This window comes from Onychostoma macrolepis, chromosome 19 (assembly GCF_012432095.1).
Source record: "Onychostoma macrolepis isolate SWU-2019 chromosome 19, ASM1243209v1, whole genome shotgun sequence".
Taxonomy (NCBI): domain Eukaryota; kingdom Metazoa; phylum Chordata; class Actinopteri; order Cypriniformes; family Cyprinidae; genus Onychostoma; species Onychostoma macrolepis.
The window spans coordinates 11401649-11422743 of record NC_081173.1 but is presented as its reverse complement, the minus strand read 5'-3'; the positions used below and the strand labels follow the sequence as shown (position 1 = coordinate 11422743).

General features: G+C 37.4%; 2 protein-coding genes across 2 annotated transcripts in view; one reads left to right on the top strand and one right to left on the bottom strand.

Annotated features, from left to right (window-relative positions):
• The window catches only part of hpca (hippocalcin), a 37941-nt gene extending 34287 nt beyond the window's left edge, over positions 1-3654 (top strand). The window contains exons 4-5 of the mRNA XM_058753416.1: positions 843-948; positions 1979-3654. Coding sequence (XP_058609399.1) covers positions 843-948; positions 1979-2076 — 204 coding nt within the window. The 3' untranslated portion in view covers positions 2077-3654. The remainder of the gene's footprint in view (positions 1-842; positions 949-1978) is intronic.
• Positions 3655-4837: 1183 nt separating this feature from the next.
• Positions 4838-19729, bottom strand: tmem54b (transmembrane protein 54b). The gene is made up of 6 exons (XM_058753415.1): positions 19588-19729; positions 18682-18875; positions 13667-13726; positions 9421-9612; positions 5472-5618; positions 4838-5196 (listed from the first exon to the last, which is right to left on the bottom strand). The coding sequence occupies exons 1-6, from the start codon at positions 19598-19600 to the stop codon at positions 4993-4995; spliced, it is 810 nt and encodes a 269-aa protein (XP_058609398.1). The 5' UTR covers positions 19601-19729; the 3' UTR covers positions 4838-4992.
• Positions 19730-21095: the final 1366 nt, after the last annotated feature.

The window sequence follows — 21095 nt, the reverse complement described above, 5'->3', positions numbered from 1 at the left end:
ACTAAATTACATTAAATTACAAGGCAGCATACTGTGTAGTGCTTCAATTCTGCACACAGACAGACATTCTCCTTGTACACCAGCAGTCACTTCTAAGTGTACATACAGTACAAGTCTGCATAATTTGCAGAAAGCACAGAGATGAGCAGCCTGACCCCTGGTGGAGAGATCAAACACAAACATTAGCGCGCTGTCCCAGATGATCGCTCCCCTGTCAGCCTGTGTTGTGGGAGTAGAGGAGCTATTAGCATGTGTTTAGCATGCTCAGTTGGTACCAGTCTCCATCAGCTAGGCTTGGCAAAGCTCTGTTCTGCGTGATGCCCCTCGACTAGCAAAGCCTGTGGGGAATATCGTAGAGTTGGGTGGAGGGCCGTAGTGCCCACGTTGGCTCTCTTCTCTGTTGGATTAATGAGTTAAATTTAACCGGGGTTTATCCCCGTGTGTGCAGAACGGCGAGATTATCCGCAAGCTCATGGAGGTTACAGTTGGCTGGCACTCAGAGATTGCAGCGTGTTGCATATTTTATCAAGGCGGCTGCTTTTAAAAGGTGGAGGGCTAAGCCAAGCACCAGCAGTCTGCCCAACTGTGAATCTCATTATCCCTCAAAAACATTACATAATTGATTGACTTCTCTGATTTAGTGGGTACAGCAGGTAAATGAGCTGAAAAAGCCTGAGAAGTTTCCCTGCTCGAGTTTGCTTTCTGCTTCATGGCTCGTGGTGAACCTCAGTGCAGGATGAAATACTAATGGAACAGAATATTGGATAAGCTGAACCTGTGAAAGCCAGATAAAGGCAGTCCACTGATATTTTAACTTGGTTCATTATTCATATCTCTAACAGGCCATTTATAAGATGGTGTCATCGGTGATGAAAATGCCTGAGGATGAATCCACACCAGAGAAGAGGACAGATAAGATATTCAGACAAATGGACCTGAACAATGATGGTAAGATGTGGACCAGTTCTTGACTGTTTGAATTCATTTTGAATTGAAATCACAAAATGGCCTGGTGTGATTATTAAAGCAAAAGTGTGTGATTTAATTAAATAAATGTATAGTCTGCGGACATCAAGATTATGTGTAGGCCTCTTGAAAGGCAGTTTTAGGTAAATAAATCATTTATATCAAGTATATACCGTAAATCATAAATATAGCTATCTATATAAATAAGATAAATAAAAAATTATATAAATAATGCAATACTTGTGTTCAAAATACAGGTGTAAAAAATTATTTTTTTGTAAGAAATTAATACTGGTGTGTGACACTGGTGTACAAAATACAAAAAAAAAAAAGAAATAAAAGAAATCAATAATTTCATTCAACAAGTATGCATTAAATTGATCAGTAAAGAGACAGCAAAGACATTTATAAACATCTATAAACATATTCTTTTGAACTTTCTATTCATCAAAGAAAACAAATGTATCACATTTTCCAAAAAAATAAATCTATCTATCTATCTATCTAGATTGATTGATAGATAGATTTACCACGTTAATTTAATTAAACAGCTTTGCATCACAGGAATAAATTATATTTGAAAATATATTAAAATAGTAAAGTTGCTTTAAACTGTAATAATGTTTCAGAATATTACCGTATTTTTTATAAAACAAATTCAGCCTTGGGAAGCGTAAGAGACTTCTTTCAAAAACATTTGAAATAATTCTTACTGAAAAAATGTAAACATTTGAATGGTAGTGTATATGCAAATTACAAAATTATAACAGAAATGAATTTATTAAATGTACATTAACTTCCAGTAATTAAAATCAGTAATCACTAGCATTATATTAAAACAATACCTTGATTGCTGCATACTAAAATGTTGACCAAAAATTCACTTTCAAGTTTAACTTCTATCGTATTGCAATATTAAAAAAAAAAAAAAAAAATACACTGCACCCCAATTCATATATCAGGTCAGGTCTTGCAGTGTCTTTTCTCTCAAATTTTTTTCTTCCCATTCCAGGCAAGCTGTCTTTGGAAGAGTTCATAAAAGGTGCCAAAAGTGATCCCTCCATTGTGCGGCTACTGCAGTGTGACCCCAGCAGCGCTTCGCAGTTTTGAGTCGCTCCAGACAAGCGGCACTCAATGCATGAAAGCTGTTATATCTCATTCTTCTTTGTGTTCCAGACGGAAGAGTTTTAAGAAAAAAACATGCAACAATTTTACTTTCCGTTTTTCCCAGAAAGGACATGCGTACATCTGAAGAACAAAGACAACACCTGCCAGGACATTCTCTGTCTGCTGCGTGTCATCCGTCCTTGTCTCTGCAGAAGCTGATGGGAGTTCTCGACTCCAAAAAATATACAAAAAAGCGGCTGATCGTGTTCCAGGGTCCAGATTTTGGAAAGGAATGTTCCTTTTTAGGAATCGTGCATGCGCTCTTGATCTTCACCACCCTTCTTGTGTTTAATATCTGTGCTGTTTTGTTTCTCTTCCCCGTTGTTTTGTGAGGGCACAGTTCCCCATCTACTTTTTATATTGATATTTAAGTGTATATACAGTATAAATGCATATAGAAACATGTTAGGACTACAAAGGAAGGCAGTTATAGACGTCTTTTTACTCACATGCATCTTACGGCAGTATTATGTAGCTTCAGGCAGTGTCCAAAACTTCGCCTCCAATTGACCCAGTGGACTGATGGACTGAATGTTGGGATTTTTATGCTCTGGCGCTCATGATCTTTATTTTACAAAGAGAAGGCTGAGGATCCCATTCTTGAATTCTGTTCATTTAATTTTGTTGTTGTTGTAAATATGTGGTTTGCTTCCATATTTCGTTATTTATTTTTTGCATTTTTTGCATTTTTATTACTGTCGAACCGAGACGCGAGACACTTGGTGATGTATTATGCCGCTTGGAGTAAGTTTTTAGTCATTCGAGGCTTTTCAATGCATTGTGAGAAATTTTTGCATCAGGGGACACATTCCGTTGAATGGAAGACACTGGTAGCACATATCATTTGAAGCGCTTCATCTGTGTGTGTGCGGTTATGCGCGTTTGTATGTACGCAAGAGTGACGGTTTGCATGTTTTGGTGTATGTATGCATCTGTGCTAACTTTATAGTATCACTTTGTGTAGTTCAATACAATATCTTTGTATGCAAGTAAGTTTTTGAACCCCGATTTGAAGCAGCAAACTCGTGACACCTTTATCCTGCGTAATATGGTACTCAAAATCACAATCTTAGGTTTCCATCAACAACATAGACAGGAATGTACAATGCTATAATTTATAATCATGTCTCACCTTTAGATAAAGAGTTTGAATACTGAAAGCGATCACTAAGGGCTTATTTCCACTCTTGAATGAACAGGTGTAAGGAGAAGGCCACTGCTTTGTTTTTTCTTTTCGTTTTATGCAACGACTGACATTCCATGACCTGAATTCTCCAGGTGATCCTGCTTTTGTAACATACAGTATTAGCTTGTTAACTCCATACATGTCCACTCTCAAAATATGTGTAGCTCTCTCACATTGCTGGCATCCATGTTGCTTCCATATTTGTACCGAGACCATATTTGATGCTGCACCCTCTATGGCAACTTTCCTCTATTATGTTGCATGAAAACCTCATGCGAGGACAAAATGATTGTCCCCTTTTACTGATGTTGAAAAATATACTTCTGTGTTTAGAATGTCGCCTGAGAGTGATTCTTACACAACGCTGTCCTGTACATACTGTACACTTAATGTTGTGTCAATAACTTATTGATCGACCTGGTCATGTGATCACAAAGTGTGCTGCATTCAGAGTTGAATTAAGAAAGCCTTGAAAATTCCAGTACAATTCCTGATTTTGGATTGAAGGTAACACAATTTGAATAGAATGTAAGGAACCTAAAATAATTAAACTGAATTTAAATTTAAAGAAATTCATGTGATTTAAGTAGACATTCAGAAAAGCAATGTTGACTTGACATTGTTTCAAATTCTTTGAAGTTTGAAAGTTTTGTGCTGTAAATGGATAGATAGATAGTGTTATAGTACACTGTAAAAAAAAAAAAAAAGTTGAGCCAACTTAAAATTTTAAGGCAACCAGCTTCAGCAGATTTTTGAGTTTTCTGAAGTTTATACAACAAAAATGTGAGAATCTCCCACAAAAATAAGTTGAACAAACTCAAAAATCTGCTGAAGCTTGTAAAAATTTTTTTTTTTAAGTTCGCTCAACTTTTTTCTTTTTTTTTTACAGTGTAGCCTATTATTTGTAAACAATTTTGTATCATCAGTTTTCATTTTATATTAGTTACATTTTTGTGTTGTCATTTTTTAAGTTTTTTTAAATTATTTATGTTGAATTTATTTTCATTTCAGTTTTAGTTTCTGTAATTAATATATATACTGATAATAATATGGTAGATAGATAGATATTTAATCATATTTAATAAATTATTTTTTTGTAGATCAGGGTGGACAAACACTTAATTTCCCAGAATGCAACAGTGATCGAGAGTGCCTTTTAAATTGAAAGTAACAACCAGGATTCAAAAGTTTAGTTTGAATATGATATATGAATATAAAGAAATTAAAATACTTATTAAAATGAAGTGAAATTCAAAGAAACTCATATTATCTCATTTTAAAGTAGAAAAGCAATGTTGGCTTCAGATTGTTTGAAAGTCTTTGAAAGTCTAAAGTTGATAGACTTTATATTGTTTTATAGTAAGCTATGATATTCGCTAATGATACAGTTTAATAAACATAGGCTACATTATTTAATACGTTTATTAGCCTAAATTGTTTTAAGATTTTGTGGAAATTTTGCCGCCAATGTATTTAAAACCTGACATAAGCACACTTTCTCTAGACAGCATAAAAGTTTTTAAATATGTATGTTTAGTGTATTAACACAAAGTGATGATACATGAGTGACAAAACAGATCCGACCTGTACAAGCACCAATGTAACATTCCTTCAGAAGGGTTTAAAATGCATTTGATCCCTGAATGATGCCAGAACCACGGTCCAGTCCATAATCAGATCCAGATACTGGACCTCTCCAGCGCCGCGCGGCTGAACGGGGATGCGGAGGGAAGCTGGCGGTACTGACCGGAGGACACGGAGCGGAGCGGTGGCCTGTGCCGCTCTGGGGGTCTAATAACGGACAGCTTCTGTTCCTCGTCTCCTTGGCAACGACGGGACTGGGGTGAGCAGGGCTCAGCCGCTCTCGGGGTTTTCATCTGAAATGAAGCACAGTGATGCCGCTTTAGAGTACAGTATGACTGCAGTATGAGTCACCGAACACACCCTCTCTCTCACACACAGGGCACCGTGAGTCAGTCACACACGTGTTAGTTAGTACTCTCTCAAGCATCTATTAGGAGGACCGCATGAGCTGTCAGATGTGCAACTGAAGACTCACAGGATGAGTCCACCTACGCCAAAGTGCTGATTATTTTTATTAGTGCAAATCTGAGCTCCCTTGAGTATCAGTGCAGAGCCGGCCAGCACATACCAATCTGCTCTCATCTTGTAAATGTTGTTTGCAGAGGCACCAGGGCAGACCGAGGTAGGAGATGGAGACCTTAAATAAGCGGCATGAGAACACCATCTCCACTGCACTCATTAGTATCAGTGGGACCCACAGGACTATCGTGGTGCTCTGAGAAAGAGAGAGAGAGAAATATAGAGAGCTTTCATTTATTGCATATATACTGAATACACTGGGTGATCGTGACCAGTGCACTTTTTTACTGTTTACAGTTTGTCCCAGATCAATTTAGCATCCCCAGCATTTCTGTAGCCTTCATTATACCTTGTTTTGTTTTGTTTTGTTTTGTTTTGTACAAACAACAAGAGTATAACCAAATATGTCAGGGGTATATAAGAAAAAAAAAAAGAAAAATAGAAATACATTGTAGCCTCTTGGTAACACTACAAGGTTCCTAACTACATAGGTTAACATAAACTAACAATGAAAAATACCTCCGAAGCATTTCTTAATCTTAGTTAATGTTAATTTCAACATTTAGTAATACATTATTAAAATAAAAGATAATCTGGAGCCTTTTCACATTTCCTGTGTTCTCAGAAGCAGAAATCATCATTAGATGGTATAGGTGAGCAGGAATTATAACAAATGTATTTTATTATTTTATTTTATTTTGTTGGCATTTTCATTTGCCCTATAAAATAAAATAAAAAATCATGTTTGTGTTAAACATCAAATAATAATAATTAAAAAAAAAAAAAAAAAACATGAATAGAATTACAACCCGAATTCCAGAAATGTTGGGGTGTTTTTTTACATTTGAATAAAATGAAAACTAAAAGAATTTCAAATCACAAGAACCAATATTTTATTCACAGTAGAACATAGATAACATAACAAATGTTTAAACTGAGAAAATCTACAATTTTATGCACAAAACGAGCTTTCAAATTTAATGCCTGCTACAGGTCTCAAAATAGTTGGGATGGGGGCATGTTTACCATGGTATAGCATCTCCTCTTCTTTTCAAAACAGTTTGAAGACGTCTGGGCATCGAGGTTATGAGTTTCTGGAGTTTTGGTGTTGGAATTTGGTCCCATTCTTGCCTGATTTCCAGCTGCTGAAGAGTTCGTGGTCATCTTTGACGTATTTTTCATTTAATGATGCACCAAATGTTCTCAATAGGTGAAAGATCTGGACTGCAGGCAGGCCAATTCAGCATCCGGACTCTTCTACTACGAAGCCATGCTGTTGTAATAGCTGCAGTATGTGGTTTTGCATTGTCCTGCTGAAATACACAAGGCCTTCCCTGAAATAGATGTGGTCTGGAGGGGAGCATATGTTGCTCTAAAACCTTTATATACCTTTCAGCATTCATAGTGCCTTCCAAAACATGCAAGCTGCCCGTACCGTATGCACTTATGCACCCCCATACCATCAGAGATGCTGGCTTTTGAACTGAACGCTGATAACACGCTGGAAGGTCTCCCTCCTCTTTAGCCCGGAGGACATGGCATGATTTCCAACAAGAATGTCAAATTTGGACTCGTCTGACCATAGAGCACTTTTCCACTTTGAAACATTTTAAATGAGCCTTGGCTCACAGGACACATTGGGGCTTCTGGACCATGTTCACATATGGCTTCCTTTTTGCATGTAACACATGATTGTGTTTACCGACAGTGGTTTCTGGAAGTATTCCTGGGCCCATTTAGTAATGTCAATGACAGAATCATGCTGATAAGTGATGCAGTGCCGTCTGAGGGGCCGAAGACTACAAGCATCCAACAAAGATCTTCGGCCGTGTCCCTTGCGCACAGAGATTTCTCCAGTTTCTCTGAATCTTTTGATGATGTTATACACTGTACATGATGAGATTTGCAAAGCCTTTGCAATTTGACGTTGAGGAACGTTGTTTTTAAAGTACTCCACAATCTTTTTACACACTCTTTCACAGATTGGAGAGCCTCTGCCCATCTTTACTGCTGAGAGACTCTGCCTCTCTAAGACATCCCTTTTATAGCTATTCATGTTACAGACCTGATGTCAATGAACTTAATTAGTTGCTAGATGTTCTCCCAGCTGAATCTTTTCAAAATGTCTTGCTTTTTCCGCCCTTAGTTGCCCCTGTGCCAACTTGTTTGAGACCTGTAGCAGGTTCTTTTAAATGTTTTTTGTTATGTTCTCTATGTTCTATTGTGAATAAAATATTGGCTCACGTGATTTGAAAGTCTTTTAGTTTTCATTTTATTCAAATTTTAAAAAACGTCCCAACATTTCTGGAATTCGGGTTGTATGATTGACTGTTAAAATGTCATCACAGTCTTTGAAAAGGGTGCATTATGTAATGGACGTGAGCGAACATGAGCTAACAATGAACAGTTATATTTTTATTAACTAATGTTAAAGATTAACAAATGCTGTAACAGATGTATTACTCATTACTAGTAATGTAATGCATTAACTAATGTTAAATAACATTGTTACCTTTTTGTAAAGTGCTACATCCTAAACTATCACATATTGCTTTGTATTGTAAGTTTTTACTTTTAGATATTGTTTCCAAATACATTTTAATGTCAGTTTTAAATAGTTAAAACATTTTGACATAATGAGCAAATATAATAATTAACATAATGAGCAAATATAATAATGAAATAAAGAAGTACTAGATTTTTATCACCATCCAGTGCTAACACTGTAGCATTACATCACCTTCTACAAAACTAAAACAATCTTAGCTTCTTTTTGTAAATAATACTGTACATTATAGTCACCTATCTACACATCATAAAGTATTTTATTTTATGTTGTAAACTGACCCATATAAAAGTCACCTTGATGTGTGAATGCAGCATCATGCAAAAGCAAAAGCAAAAGCTTACAGCTACCAGTGCCACTGAAACAGGTTATTTACAGTTTTCCATAATTAGTTTATTCCACTAATGTCCAATAATGGTGGGGTTACTGAGATAAAACAAGTCATTTTTTGGCTGATCATGTGATCTTGGCCCCAATTAGGCTACTGATATGAATGTCGGCTAAAACATTTTGAACATTCACAGTACTATTAATTTCTCTCTGTGTAAAACTTTTTAATGAGGAAGAAATTACTAAGTGCACTTTTAATGAGTAAAGACTCACATTGTGAACAAAATGATCTGGTCCAATGTGCTCCTTTAAACAGCTTGAATAAAAATGGGGATTGTGACAGAAGAAAATGTTTTTTTGTTTTTTTTTACAAATGTGCACATTTTTTATTTTAAGTTAATGAGCACAATATGATGAAATCCAGTGGAAGAATATTGCATCAGAAAAGCTCCAGTTTAATACTGACAGCTCTGGCAATTCCAATAAACCGCAATTTAGCCATTAAAAAAGTTAATATTGAAGTTTCGATATTAAGACACAGTTTATAATCACATTCTCATACCAAACCAACTGTGCATTACACCAAGAGTCTTGAATCTTTTTCAGGCTGACGACAACTTAGTGAATAGAGAATATAGACCTTAGTCAAGGTGTAGTACCATATTTAATTTTTGGCAAGAATGAAAACAACACTGTGAGGGTCAGAAGTACAGTACATTTAATGGATTTGTACTATAATTTACCAACACAGCAATTGTTCAGCTGACAAAATAACTTTCCAACCAAACTTTCAGTAGGCAAAAACATCATAAAACAGTTTTGAAATTTGTGAGTTGTGAAAATTATGTGATATAGTAGGCCTACTTTATACATTGAAAAAGCTTTTTTCATCCATAAATTCAACCCTGAATTCAAGCTTTAGTTTGAAGTTAATAGCCTGTATTATTGTATTTTTGTTTTATATAATCTTGACTGAGGTAAATTAGTTCTACTGCAGAGCCCTTATAGACAATTACTGGTGAACCAGAAACTTATTTGAAATGTACATATTATTTTTCAGTAGTCATACACTATTTTCTCTCATTTCTCCTTTGGTACTTACAAAAATACGCGTGGGGTCAAAAGGACAGTCATTGGCGATGGTTAGGTGACTCCTGCCATCACTATAGCCACAGTAAGCGAGTAATCTCTTGTCGCCATGAATGATGGTCTTTATCAAGGACACCATCAGTCCAATGACTGAAGCGGCAGCCACTAGAACAGCTACAGCACTTGACACAAACAGTGACCAGATCTACAATAAAAGAGAGCTGGTTTAGCAATATTAGCAGAGAACAATCAGCTCAAGTGCCAGGCAAAGGATTTGTCCTTGCAGGCTTCTCTGTATCACAGGGGTTTTGTAAATTCTGAGCTGTGAAGGCACATGCAAGCTCTCTGACAAGCCAGTGATCAAACGTTAGCGAGCTCGACACAAGCCCTGATGAATGAGAGAGGAAGCAGGTGTGTGCCACTGAGGCAGAAAGACGCAAGAGAGAGAAAAACGAACGGAGAAAACTGACAGAGAATTCACAAACACATAAATCAATGACAGCACTTTCATGGGCTTGTTCTCTTTGATTCTTGAAAGAAACTTTTTGAAGTTCCTCAGGTATTTGAGCAACCATGGTGGACCAACATAGGATGAAATTTGCATTTAATACAAATCCAGCTTTTATAAAGCACAGGTCTATGCTATTATAATATAATGTTCATGAAAAAAAGAGCAGAATTTCATAAAATACAAAATTATACTTTACATAAACTGAAGCTTACTTTTAGGACAAATAATATTTTATAATTAATATTATATTTAAGAATAATAATAGTTGTAGTAGCAGTATAGTATTAAAATATTTTGTTTAAATATGTGTGTGTGTGTGTGTGTGTGTGTGTGCGTCTATATATATATATACAGTGAGGAAAATAAGTATTTGATCACCCTGCTATTTTGCAAGTTCTCCCACTTAGAAATCATGGAGGGGTCTGAAATTGTCATCGTAGGTGCATGTCCACTGTGAGAGACATAATCTAAAAAAAAAAATCCAGAAATCACAATGTATGATTTTTTAACTATTTATTTGTATGATACAGCTGCAAATAAGTATTTGAACACCTGAGAAAATCAATGTTAATATTTGGTACAGTCAGGCCCGGATTAACACAGTGTAGTGCCCTAGGGTGACCACATTTGAAGTGCCCCCCCCAAAAAACATTTTTTTTTGTAATGCCACTTTTTCCCCTTAATTTTATTAAAGGTAGGCTATGTCATTGTCAAATTAAAAAAATTATATTTTTCCAAAATTTCGAATAAAAAAAAAATAGAATAAGAAGAATAAGTTACTAATCAAAAGAAATCATATAACAAAATTAGTTTCCACTACAAAGGTGGCACAGAAGAACACAAAAGTGGCATGTAGGTAAATTTACAGACATTTACAGAGGCTCAGAGGTGGCATGGATGTTTTAAATTCATAACAATGTTGTGAGATTAATGTTTTAAATATAAAATTTTGAATATAGAACTATTGTTTGATTGAAATTATTTAAATAACTGAAAGAACGCTTTAAACATAAAAATGAAACTGCCAGCAGGTGGCGGTAAGTCACTGATTTTTTCACTGAATCATTCATTCAATTGATTCGTTTGAACAGCTGATTCATTCAGGAACGAAGCAAGCGACTGTCTTTATGAGTGGGTAATTGAATCACTGACTCACTAGATTCATTTAAAAATGCAGGTTCATTCATAAATGAAACACCGCTGTGTTTGAATGGAGATGAGCAGTGGCTCGGCTGTGACTGTTTGAAACTATATGTTGCTTGACTAAATAGAGCAAAATCAGGCAATACTGTTAAAAGTCATAGAATGTACATCACTTTATATAACTTATTGTTTATTGAGCTGTTGTATTAATTTAATATCACATTTACAAACTCCTTTAATAATCTTTAAAAGCTGTTACTCACTTCAGTTCATCGCAATCTCACAAAGCTCCATTATAATCAATGAAGCGCTCTACACTGCACAACGAATCTCTTATTTACACTGTCTACACTTTGTTTGTTATAACGAGAGGATTTGTGAGCTTGCATAACTCAGCAATGAACAAAAGTATTTTGAGCAGTGAGTGGATTCTGATTAACATTGCATTCAAGGAATCAACATATGTCTGCGATACATTACTCAACGCTGCACAAACACGCAAGCAGAAAGCTTTGAAGCTCCTCTCAGCGCAAACACAAATAGTCTATGCTGATTGGGTTAGTCGCACAGGTGCTCCTAAATATTTTTGATAGTCGCACTGTATAGCCCTGGCTATGTGTCGTGATATTTTCTCTCTTTTTTTTTTTTTAAATTTACGTTTCGCACAACCGCCAAGTCGATGCTGCCTATCCACCAAATATGCTCGACTCTGACTGGGGGGGAGGGGGCAAATACACTGTGACCTGACCCAATCGTAATTCTTTATATGCTTGCATATATTTGATATTCTCTCTGTATATTGTATCATTAACTGTTCGTTTTCTATGTATCTGTATCGCTTCCAGCTAAATAATATAAATAAAACATGAAAAAATATTTTAAAGGTCTTGTCATTATCGTAATCACTTGGTGCCCCCCTATTGGCTGGTGCCCCAGGGCACTCGCCCAATCCCGTGTATGGATAATCCGGCCCTGGGTACAGTAGCCTTTGTTTGCAATTACAGAGGTCAAACGTTTCCTGTAGTTTTTCACCAGGTTTGCACACACTGCAGGAGGGATTTTGGCCCACTCCTCCACACAGATCTTCTCTAGATCAGTCAGGTTTCTGGCCTGTCGCTGAGAAACACGGAGTTTGAGCTCCCTCCAAAGATTCTCTATTGGGTTTAGGTCTGGAGACTGGCTAGGCCACGCCAGAACCTTGATATGCTTCTTACAGAGCCACTCCTTGGTTATCCTGGCTGTGTGCTTCGGGTCATTGTCATGTTGGAAGACCCAGCCTCGACCCATCTTCAATGCTCTAACTGAGGGAAGGAGGTTGTTCCCCAAAATCTCGCAATACATGGCCCCGGTCATCCTCTCCTTAATACAGTGCAGTCGCCCTGTCCCATGTGCAGAAAAACACCCCCAAAGCATGACGCTACCACCCCCATGCTTCACAGTAGGGATGGTGTTCTTGGGATGGTACTCATCATTCTTCTTCCTCCAAACACGTTTAGTGGAATTATGACCAAAAGTTCTATTTTGGTCTCATCTGACCACATGACTTTCTCCCATGACTCCTCTGGATCATCCAAATGGTCATTGGCAAACTTAAGTCAGGCCTGGACATGTGCTGGTTTAAGCAGGGGAACCTTCCGTGCCATGCATGATTTCAAACCATGACGTCTTAGTGTATTACCAACAGTAACCTTGGAAACGGTGGTCCCAGCTCTTTTCAGGTCATTGACCAGCTCCTCCAGTGTAGTTCTGGGCTGATTTCTCACCTTTCTTAGGATCATTGAGACCCCACGGTGAGATCTTGCATGGAGCCCCAGTCCGAGGAGATTGACAGTCATGTTTAGCTTCTTCCATTTTCTAATGATTGCTCCAACAGTGGACCTTTTTCAACAAGCTGCTTGGCAGTTTCCCGTAGCCCTTTCCAGCCTTGTGGAGGTGTACAATTTTGTCTCTAGTGTCTTTGGACAGCTCTTTGGTCTTGGCCATGTTAGTAGTTGGATTCTTACTGATTGTATGGGGTGGACAGGTGTCTTTATGCAGCTAACGACCTCAAACAGGTGCATCTAATTTAGGATAATAAATGGAGTGGAGGTGGACATTTTAAAGGCAGACTAACAGGTCTTTGAGGGTCAGAATTCTAGCTGATAGACAGGTGTTCAAATACTTATTTGCAGCTGTATCATACAAATAAATAGTTAAAAATCATACATTGTGATTTCTGGATTTTTTTTTTAGATTATGTCTCTCACAGTGGACATGCACCTACAATGACAATTTCAGACCCTCCGTGATTTCTAAGTGGGAGAACTTGCAAAATAGTAGGGTGTTCAAATACTTATTTTCCTCACTGTATATATTATATATATATATATATAATAGTAATAATAATAATAAAAATAATAATATGCTTCTTTTTTTTTTTTGATTGTGAAGTGAAATATGACCTGAGATATGAGAGGTTTCTTGGCCTTTATCTGTTAAGCATTACAATCTCTTGTAATTCTTAACTGATGAAGGCCAAGAAACCTCTCATATTTTGTGTGTGGGTTTATTTACAAAATTTAAATTACAGTTAAAAATAATTTGTTTACTAGAAATTTTTACTTACCAGCCCCCTGTTCTTCCTGTTTTTGGACAGAACAATAGTCAATATCCCAATAATGACACCCTATGGATAAACATAACACATTAATCCAATTTATTCTTGGCCCCAAAAATATTTGAATGCACACATATGAATAAAATAGCCACATTTCAAAATGCATTAATGCCATTGTTCTAAAAAACATGAAATGCAAACAAATCGAATTTCTTAAAAAACAAATAGCACAAGCATATATTTCAAGTAACGTATTTCATAAAAAGAAGTAATGGTTGTGAAAACCTATTAATTGGTTAATGGTAAGTTCCTTTACTATATACGGTGAAAAACTGTATAAAAAAACATGCACATTTCATGTAATTTACAGGGGAAAAACCATTAATTGATATTCCCAGAATTCCCTGTTCACAGTTGATGTTTCTTTTTCGTTGAAATAGTTATGTTTCTTAGTTTTTTCTTACAAGTTATGTTCATTATTGGTTGCATGTTACATCTAATATTAAATTAATGTTAAATTAATGTTTATTGCATTATTTCAGTATCCTGTGTTTTGTCATGATGGTGTTTAATTTTTGTGTGACACTGTGAACCTTCTATATATGTTCATAGCAGCAGGAACGTATTTTGAGCAGGGGCTGAGAAATAAAGGGGGGGGGGGGTTGGTCACGTGACGAGAATGAAGCGAGACACTATAAGTTTCATTTTTTCGTTTAATATAGCCTAAGCGAGTTTGTCTTTATTGTTGCTGTGTTTTCATTCAAAAATAAAATAAATAAAACAATGAAACACAAACTATAGGATTTGTTGTAAAAGAGGGAAAATACCTTATTTATTTATAAGTAAACGAGGCATTTGTTGCATTCAGTGGGGACATAATTACTGATTATAATGACTTATACTGTCTTTTTACGCGTTAATTACCATGTCTGCATTTGTGATCGGAGAAACAACAAGCACTACTACACTGCTCAAAACTCGTGTTTGAATCGTCAGTAGCAGAAACATACTTACAGGCTGTGAATCAGAAGCCTCAGACTGTCCTTGCAAAGTTGGAATTGCCCCACTTTATAGAAACAGCCTTTGTGCAAGCCAGCATTGTAGGCTACTCTTCCAGGTTCAGAAAATAGTCTGAACGTAAAATGCGCTGCACACACTCTAATATTTGGGTTGAACTGTTCTGGAACAGTGTTGTAAATACAACTTAACAACTGATTTCTAGTTTTGTTCTCTTTTGGAAGCCCAATCAAAGTACTTTCACAACGAAACACGGCGTCTCCAGGACATGGCGCCGGCGGCAGCAACAATACTACAGCTAATAGTTCCGCCTTCTTTCATTGAGTATACATTTGGGCGATGTTATGCAAATCTTCCCACACCGTGACCTAGTCATGAGGGGGCGTGTTTAAATTAGCTGTTTTAGGGGGGGCGTGGCAGAGTCTTAACTTTTATAAAGAATATCTCTTTGGTTTTGAGACTTTAGTCTTTACATCTTCAGGGATCTTATCTATGCACAAACAGCTTGTAACACTCCAAAGAGAAAGGAAAACGCAACATATGACCCCTTTAATATAAGCTTCTTTGTCCTTGTAGTATTGCTGATGTTGTGGGATTTTTTTTTTTTCATTAAGAGTATTACTGAATCAACCTTAAGCATTAATTTTGTTCCAAGAATAGGAAAGATCTAATGTTATAGATCAAAATAAGTGCATGAGATGCGAGAATGCAAGATTGGTTGCTCTCAATCTTTCTCTGCTGTATCTGCAATGGCTGTTGAAATGGTCGTTAATTCTTGATTTGGGTACGGCACATGTTACAGGTAATAATTTGATCAAAAGTCATGGCAACAAACGACTTCCTAAGTCAGTTTTAAAGGGGCATAACACACACTGTTTCATCCAATCTCATGTTAATCTTGAGTACCTATATAGTATTGCATTGTTCATATCTCCAAAAGTCTTTAGTTTTATATTTATAAAAGAAAGATACAGCTTTACGATTCTCTCAAAAAGCAGAGCTCCTGGAGGCGCCGTGGGCGGAGCTAAAGAGTGACCAGCACTTGATTGCCAATCGCCAACAAAACACAAACATTGGATGCCTACACTGGACGATTTTCAAATCTTAACGAATTTTAAAACCATAGGAGACCACAGACATGAAGACAGTTTGACCGAGTTTTAGCCTATAATCCTCTGAACGTAAAATGCGCTGCACACACTCTAATATTTGGGTTGAACTGTTCTGGAACAGTGTTGTAAATACAACTTAACAACTGATTTCTAGTTTTGTTCTCTTTTGGAAGCCCAATCAAAGTACTTTCACAACGAAACACGGCGTCTCCAGGACATGGCGCCGGCGGCAGCAACAATACTACAGCTAATAGTTCCGCCTTCTTTCATTGAGTATACATTTGGGCGATGTTATGCAAATCTTCCCACACCGTGACCTAGTCATGAGGGGGCGTGTTTAAATTAGCTGTTTTAGGGGGGGCGTGGCAGAGTCTTAACTTTTATAAAGAATATCTCTTTGGTTTTGAGACTTTAGTCTTTACATCTTCAGGGATCTTATCTATGCACAAACAGCTTGTAACACTCCAAAGAGAAAAGAAAACGCAACATATGACCCCTTTAATATAAGCTTCTTTGTCCTTGTAGTATTGCTGATGTTGTGGGATTTTTTTTTTTTTTTTCATTAAGAGTATTACTGAATCAACCTTAAGCATTAATTTTGTTCCAAGAATAGGAAAGATCTAATGTTATAGATCAAAATAAGTGCCGCAGATGCGAGAATGCAAGATTGGTTGCTCTCAATCTTTCTCTGCTGTATCTGCAATGGCTGTTGAAATGGTCGTTAATTCTTGATTTGGGTACGGCACATGTTACAGGTAATAATTTGATCAAAAAGTCATGGCAACAAACGACTTCCTAAGTCAGTTTTAAAGGGGGCATAACACACACTGTTTCATCCAATCTCATGTTAATCTTGAGTACCTATATAGTATTGCATTGTTCATATCTCCAAAAAGTCTTTAGTTTTATATTTATAAAAGAAAGATACAGCTTTACGATTCTCTCAAAAAAGCAGAGCTCCTGGAGGCGCGCCGTGGGCGGAGCTAAAGAGTGACCAGCACTTGATTGCCAATCGCCAACAAAACACAAACATTGGATGCCTACACTGGACGATTTTCAAATCTTAACGAATTTTAAAACCATAGGAGACCACAGACATGAAGACAGTTCGACCGAGTTTTAGCCTATAATCCTCTGAACGCACACACTAGACAATTCAACCAGACCGCGAGACCACACACTTGATGATTAGGAACGATTTCACAGTGACACGTGATCTCACGTGATCTCAAACATGTTTGATATTTACAATTTGACTTCAGCAACGCTCAGTCTCCGGGAGCAGGTAAATAATCGTAATGACACCACACAGAGGATTTTTGGACAAAAAATTGCTTACGACAAGCCGTGAAAGCCACACCCCCCAATCGTTCGGGGGTGCAAATCGGGCTTAAAATCAGCCTTAAAATCCTCTAGTGTGCAGCCAGCCTTACTGTCTGCAGTTCTGAATCATGACCAGGATCTTTTATAGCTGGGACTGCTCCATCTTTCGGTATCAAACGATGTGCAAATCCAGCGTCAAACTGGGCCTTGTTTATAAAACGTTCGTCAATAAACACACTTGAGAAACTCCATTGTTGCCCTGGAAAAACAAAATGCATCCACTGTTTATGTAATGCTGGGTTCTTCGGGAAGCTGAACAAGGTTATCTTTCGCTCACAACCAAAAACACACTTCTTTAGAGACATTGTTCTCCAGCGAGTCCCGTGGCGTGCAGTGATGAAATGAGTTGATGGGCGCGCTCTCGGTCTGGTCGATGCCTGCACGGGCGCGTTCTTCCGGGAGAAATGCCCATATAAGGAGTTTCACCCTCGTTTACGTCATGAAGAGCCACGATCGAAAAATAAAACTCTCCGAAACATGTACGAACCTGGAAGTAAGATTTTTGGCACACAAATACTCTGTAATACGTCCAAATTGTTTTTTTTGTTTTTTTTACTTTGTCCATGCTTGGCATGAGAATCCAACCCCCCAATTAAGTTGAAACGACTTTCACAATTTGATTCAACTTAATTCATGTTATACTGTTGCTTAGGCTTCTTTTTTCTATTAATTTTAAAGAATATACAAATTAATAAAATTAGTTTTATTTATTTTTTGTTACAAAATTTTCATTTATTTATTTTTAACACCGCACCCCCAGCCCCCCCATTTTTCTTGGGCTTCACGCCAGGGGGTTCCCGCGGTAATGTATATGTTAGTATTTTCTTTCTCAGCTTGTGGAAAAGCTGTTTGTGATGAGCTTTGGTTCATCAAGTGACTTTCTCATCATCACCTGCTTTTGGTGGTTATCAGTGTATTACAAAGGTATTAAACAGATTTCAGTATTTCAATAGGTTGGTATATTAAAATTACATCAGTTAATGAAATACGGTTTGTAAATGTAAATTTAAGTCAAATCTGTAAGATCTAAAATGTTGCTACCATAATTTTTACAGTACAATTCTGGCAACCACAACTGCCAGTCTTTTTTACTGTAAATTTTACAGATTCTTTTTTTCCAGTGAGGGTTTTAAAAGATAAAAAGCATTTGGATTTGGAAACCTTCTGGTTGTCAAACATTAGTAGAAAATGTTCATTGTAGACGAACAACAGCTGTGGTTACTCTGCTATGTAAAATAAATAGATTGTCTTGCAGTATGCAAGAAATAAGACAAAATGAAGAGTTCAGAAGCAAAAGCCTAAGTGCCATTTTAAATTTTCACTTTAATGGCAATGAAAAAAGCCTGTTTCTTGCCATAAAAGTCAAATTACTGAATCTAGGAGCCTAATAAAAATGCTCATTTTAGAAGAAAATTTCAAACAGCACTTAGAGGCTTTTGCATCTGAACTCTTCAAATATTCCTCTGGTTGATCAGCTAATTGCCCACTTTACATGAATATGTCGTGCCTCACCAGCAGGCCCGTTGCCAGGGCGATGACGTTCGAGATAGCGCTTTCCATGGCCTGTCCCCGCTGGAGGCTGAAGTGTCTCAGCACCACACCATGGACCAAAGCACTCAGCAGGAAGTTCACATGCCCTACTAACACCATACTAAGGCCCATCTTCATCAGCCCCTTCTGCTCCTCCAGATTGCCACAACACACCCCTGAGGATGGAGAGAGAGAGCTGATGGGATACCAAATGGAGCCAAGAACTCTGTGCTGAATGTACTGTCAGTCTATGAATTTACAGCCTCTCAACAACATAAACACTGAGTAAAGACTTGGAGAGAAGACAAGGGTCGTATTTTGACATGGCTGTGCTGACAAACATTACAGATATTTTGCTGCTGTGCTCTGGAAAGGTCTGTGAAAGCTGAAGGAAAGATTAGAAGTGGAGCAGAGCAGTGTGGGTGGACATCATTTCACAGCAAACACAAAGGCTCCGCTGATCCACTGAGGACAGGGTTTGGGCTGCAGAGACATATCACCTCAGTTAATCATTACACACTCTGTACACTCGGCACAGCAAACTCAAAAGATAATGGTTAGACTTTTGGGAAAAGAAGACAGTTTGTGACAGTGCTGATGAGGGAGAATCTACAGTGATCATAAATTTAAAATATGATGTTCTAAGTAATACATCTTACAGCCTGTTGTTTGTTTGGTACAACCATAAACAGACCTTCTATAAACCACACACTTTACGACATGTGAAACAGACTGTGTATTTAAGAGACAAATGCATATTGAGTACAATTATTAATTATGGCTTTGTCAGTATTACAAACAGAATGAAAATGATCTGTCATTCACAAACACAGATTTAAATTCATTAAGGGTGCATGAAGATTTATTATGGTTGTCTCAGTAACTCACCCGAATTCCCCATTTGAACAATTTCCAGTCTAGTTTAAGTCCTCGGTTAGGTCATGGCACTTCTGAATATATTCCAGACGAGAGGAGCTTTGCCTGCTGTCACTACTGTCCTGATCACACATGTGTTTGTGTGCAGACTGAAGGAATGTGCCCCGGATATTCCCTCAGAGGCTGGGCAGTCTTTAGGGCTGGTGAGTTTATACATAATTTGTCATTGATTAGTTTACCTGTTTTAGTATTCTGAATAATATTCAAACACTGTATTTGGTTTGTCTTAATGCAATTCATAATTGCACAGGATAATAAATTATGTAGATTCTCTCCCCAAGAGGGACACAGACACAACAAAAGAGAGAAAAAAATGCTTCTTTTGGAGAACACAATGTTTAATGTTTTTGAAACAGATCTGAAACAGGTTGGGTTTATATATGGATATATATGTGTGTGTGTGTGTGTGTGTATACAACCTGAATTCTGGAAATGTTGGGACGTTTTTTTAAATTTGAATAAAATGAAAACTGAAAGACTTTCAAATCACATGAGCCATTATTTTATTAACAATAGAACATAGATAACATAACAAATGTTTAAACTGAGAAATTTTACACTTTTATCCACTAAATGAGCTCATTTCAAATTTGATGCCTGCTACAAGTCTCAAAAAAGTTGGCATGGGGGCAACAAAGGGCTGAAAAAGCAAGAAATTTTGAAAAGATTCAGCTGGGAGAACATCTAGCAACTAATTAAGTTAACTCACATCAGGTCTGTAACGCGATTAACTATAAAAGGGATGTCTTAGAGAGGCAGAGTCTCTCAGAAATAAAGATGGACAGAGGCTCTCCAATCTGTGAAAGAATGCATAAAAAGATTGTGGAATACTTTAAAAACAACGTTCCTCGACGTCAAATTGCAAAGGCTTTGCAAATCTCATCATCTACAGTGCATAACATTATCAAAAGATTCAGAGAAACTGGAGAAATCTCTGTGCGTAAGGGACAAGGCCGAAGACCTTTGTTGGATGCCCGTGGCCTTCGGGCCCTCAGACGACACTGCATCACTCATCGGCATGATTCTGTCATTGACATTACTAAATGGGCCCAGGAATACTTCCAGAAACCACTGTCGGTAAATACAATCCGCCGTGCCATCTGCAGATGCCAACTAAAGTTCTATCATGCAAAAAGGAAGCCACATGAAAGTGACATGACATATGGCCAAGTATGGTTACCCATACTCGGAATTTGTGCTCTGCATTTAACCCATCCAAAGTGCACATGCACAGCAGTGAACACACACACATCGTGAACACACACCTGGAGCCATTTATGCTGTGGTGCCCGGGGAGCAGTTGGGGGTTCGGTGCCTTGCTCATGGGCACCTCAGTCGTGGTACTGAGGTGGACAGAGCGCTGTACATTCACTCCCACCACCTACAATTCCTGCCGGACCTGAGACACTCTAACCATTAAGCCACGATTTCCCTTTAACGACTTCCCACGACTTTATGTG

What these genes read in the sequence shown, in the direction of transcription:
- tmem54b (XM_058753415.1), bottom strand. An exon ending in ACAGGAAGAACAGGGGGCTG is followed by an intron (nt 9,613 to 13,666) that starts GTAAGTAAAAAT and finishes CTTTTATTGTAG; the next exon opens with ATCTGGTCACTGTTTGTGTC. An exon ending in TTGACCCCACGCGTATTTTT is followed by an intron (nt 5,619 to 9,420) that starts GTAAGTACCAAA and finishes TCTCTTTCTCAG; the next exon opens with AGCACCACGATAGTCCTGTG.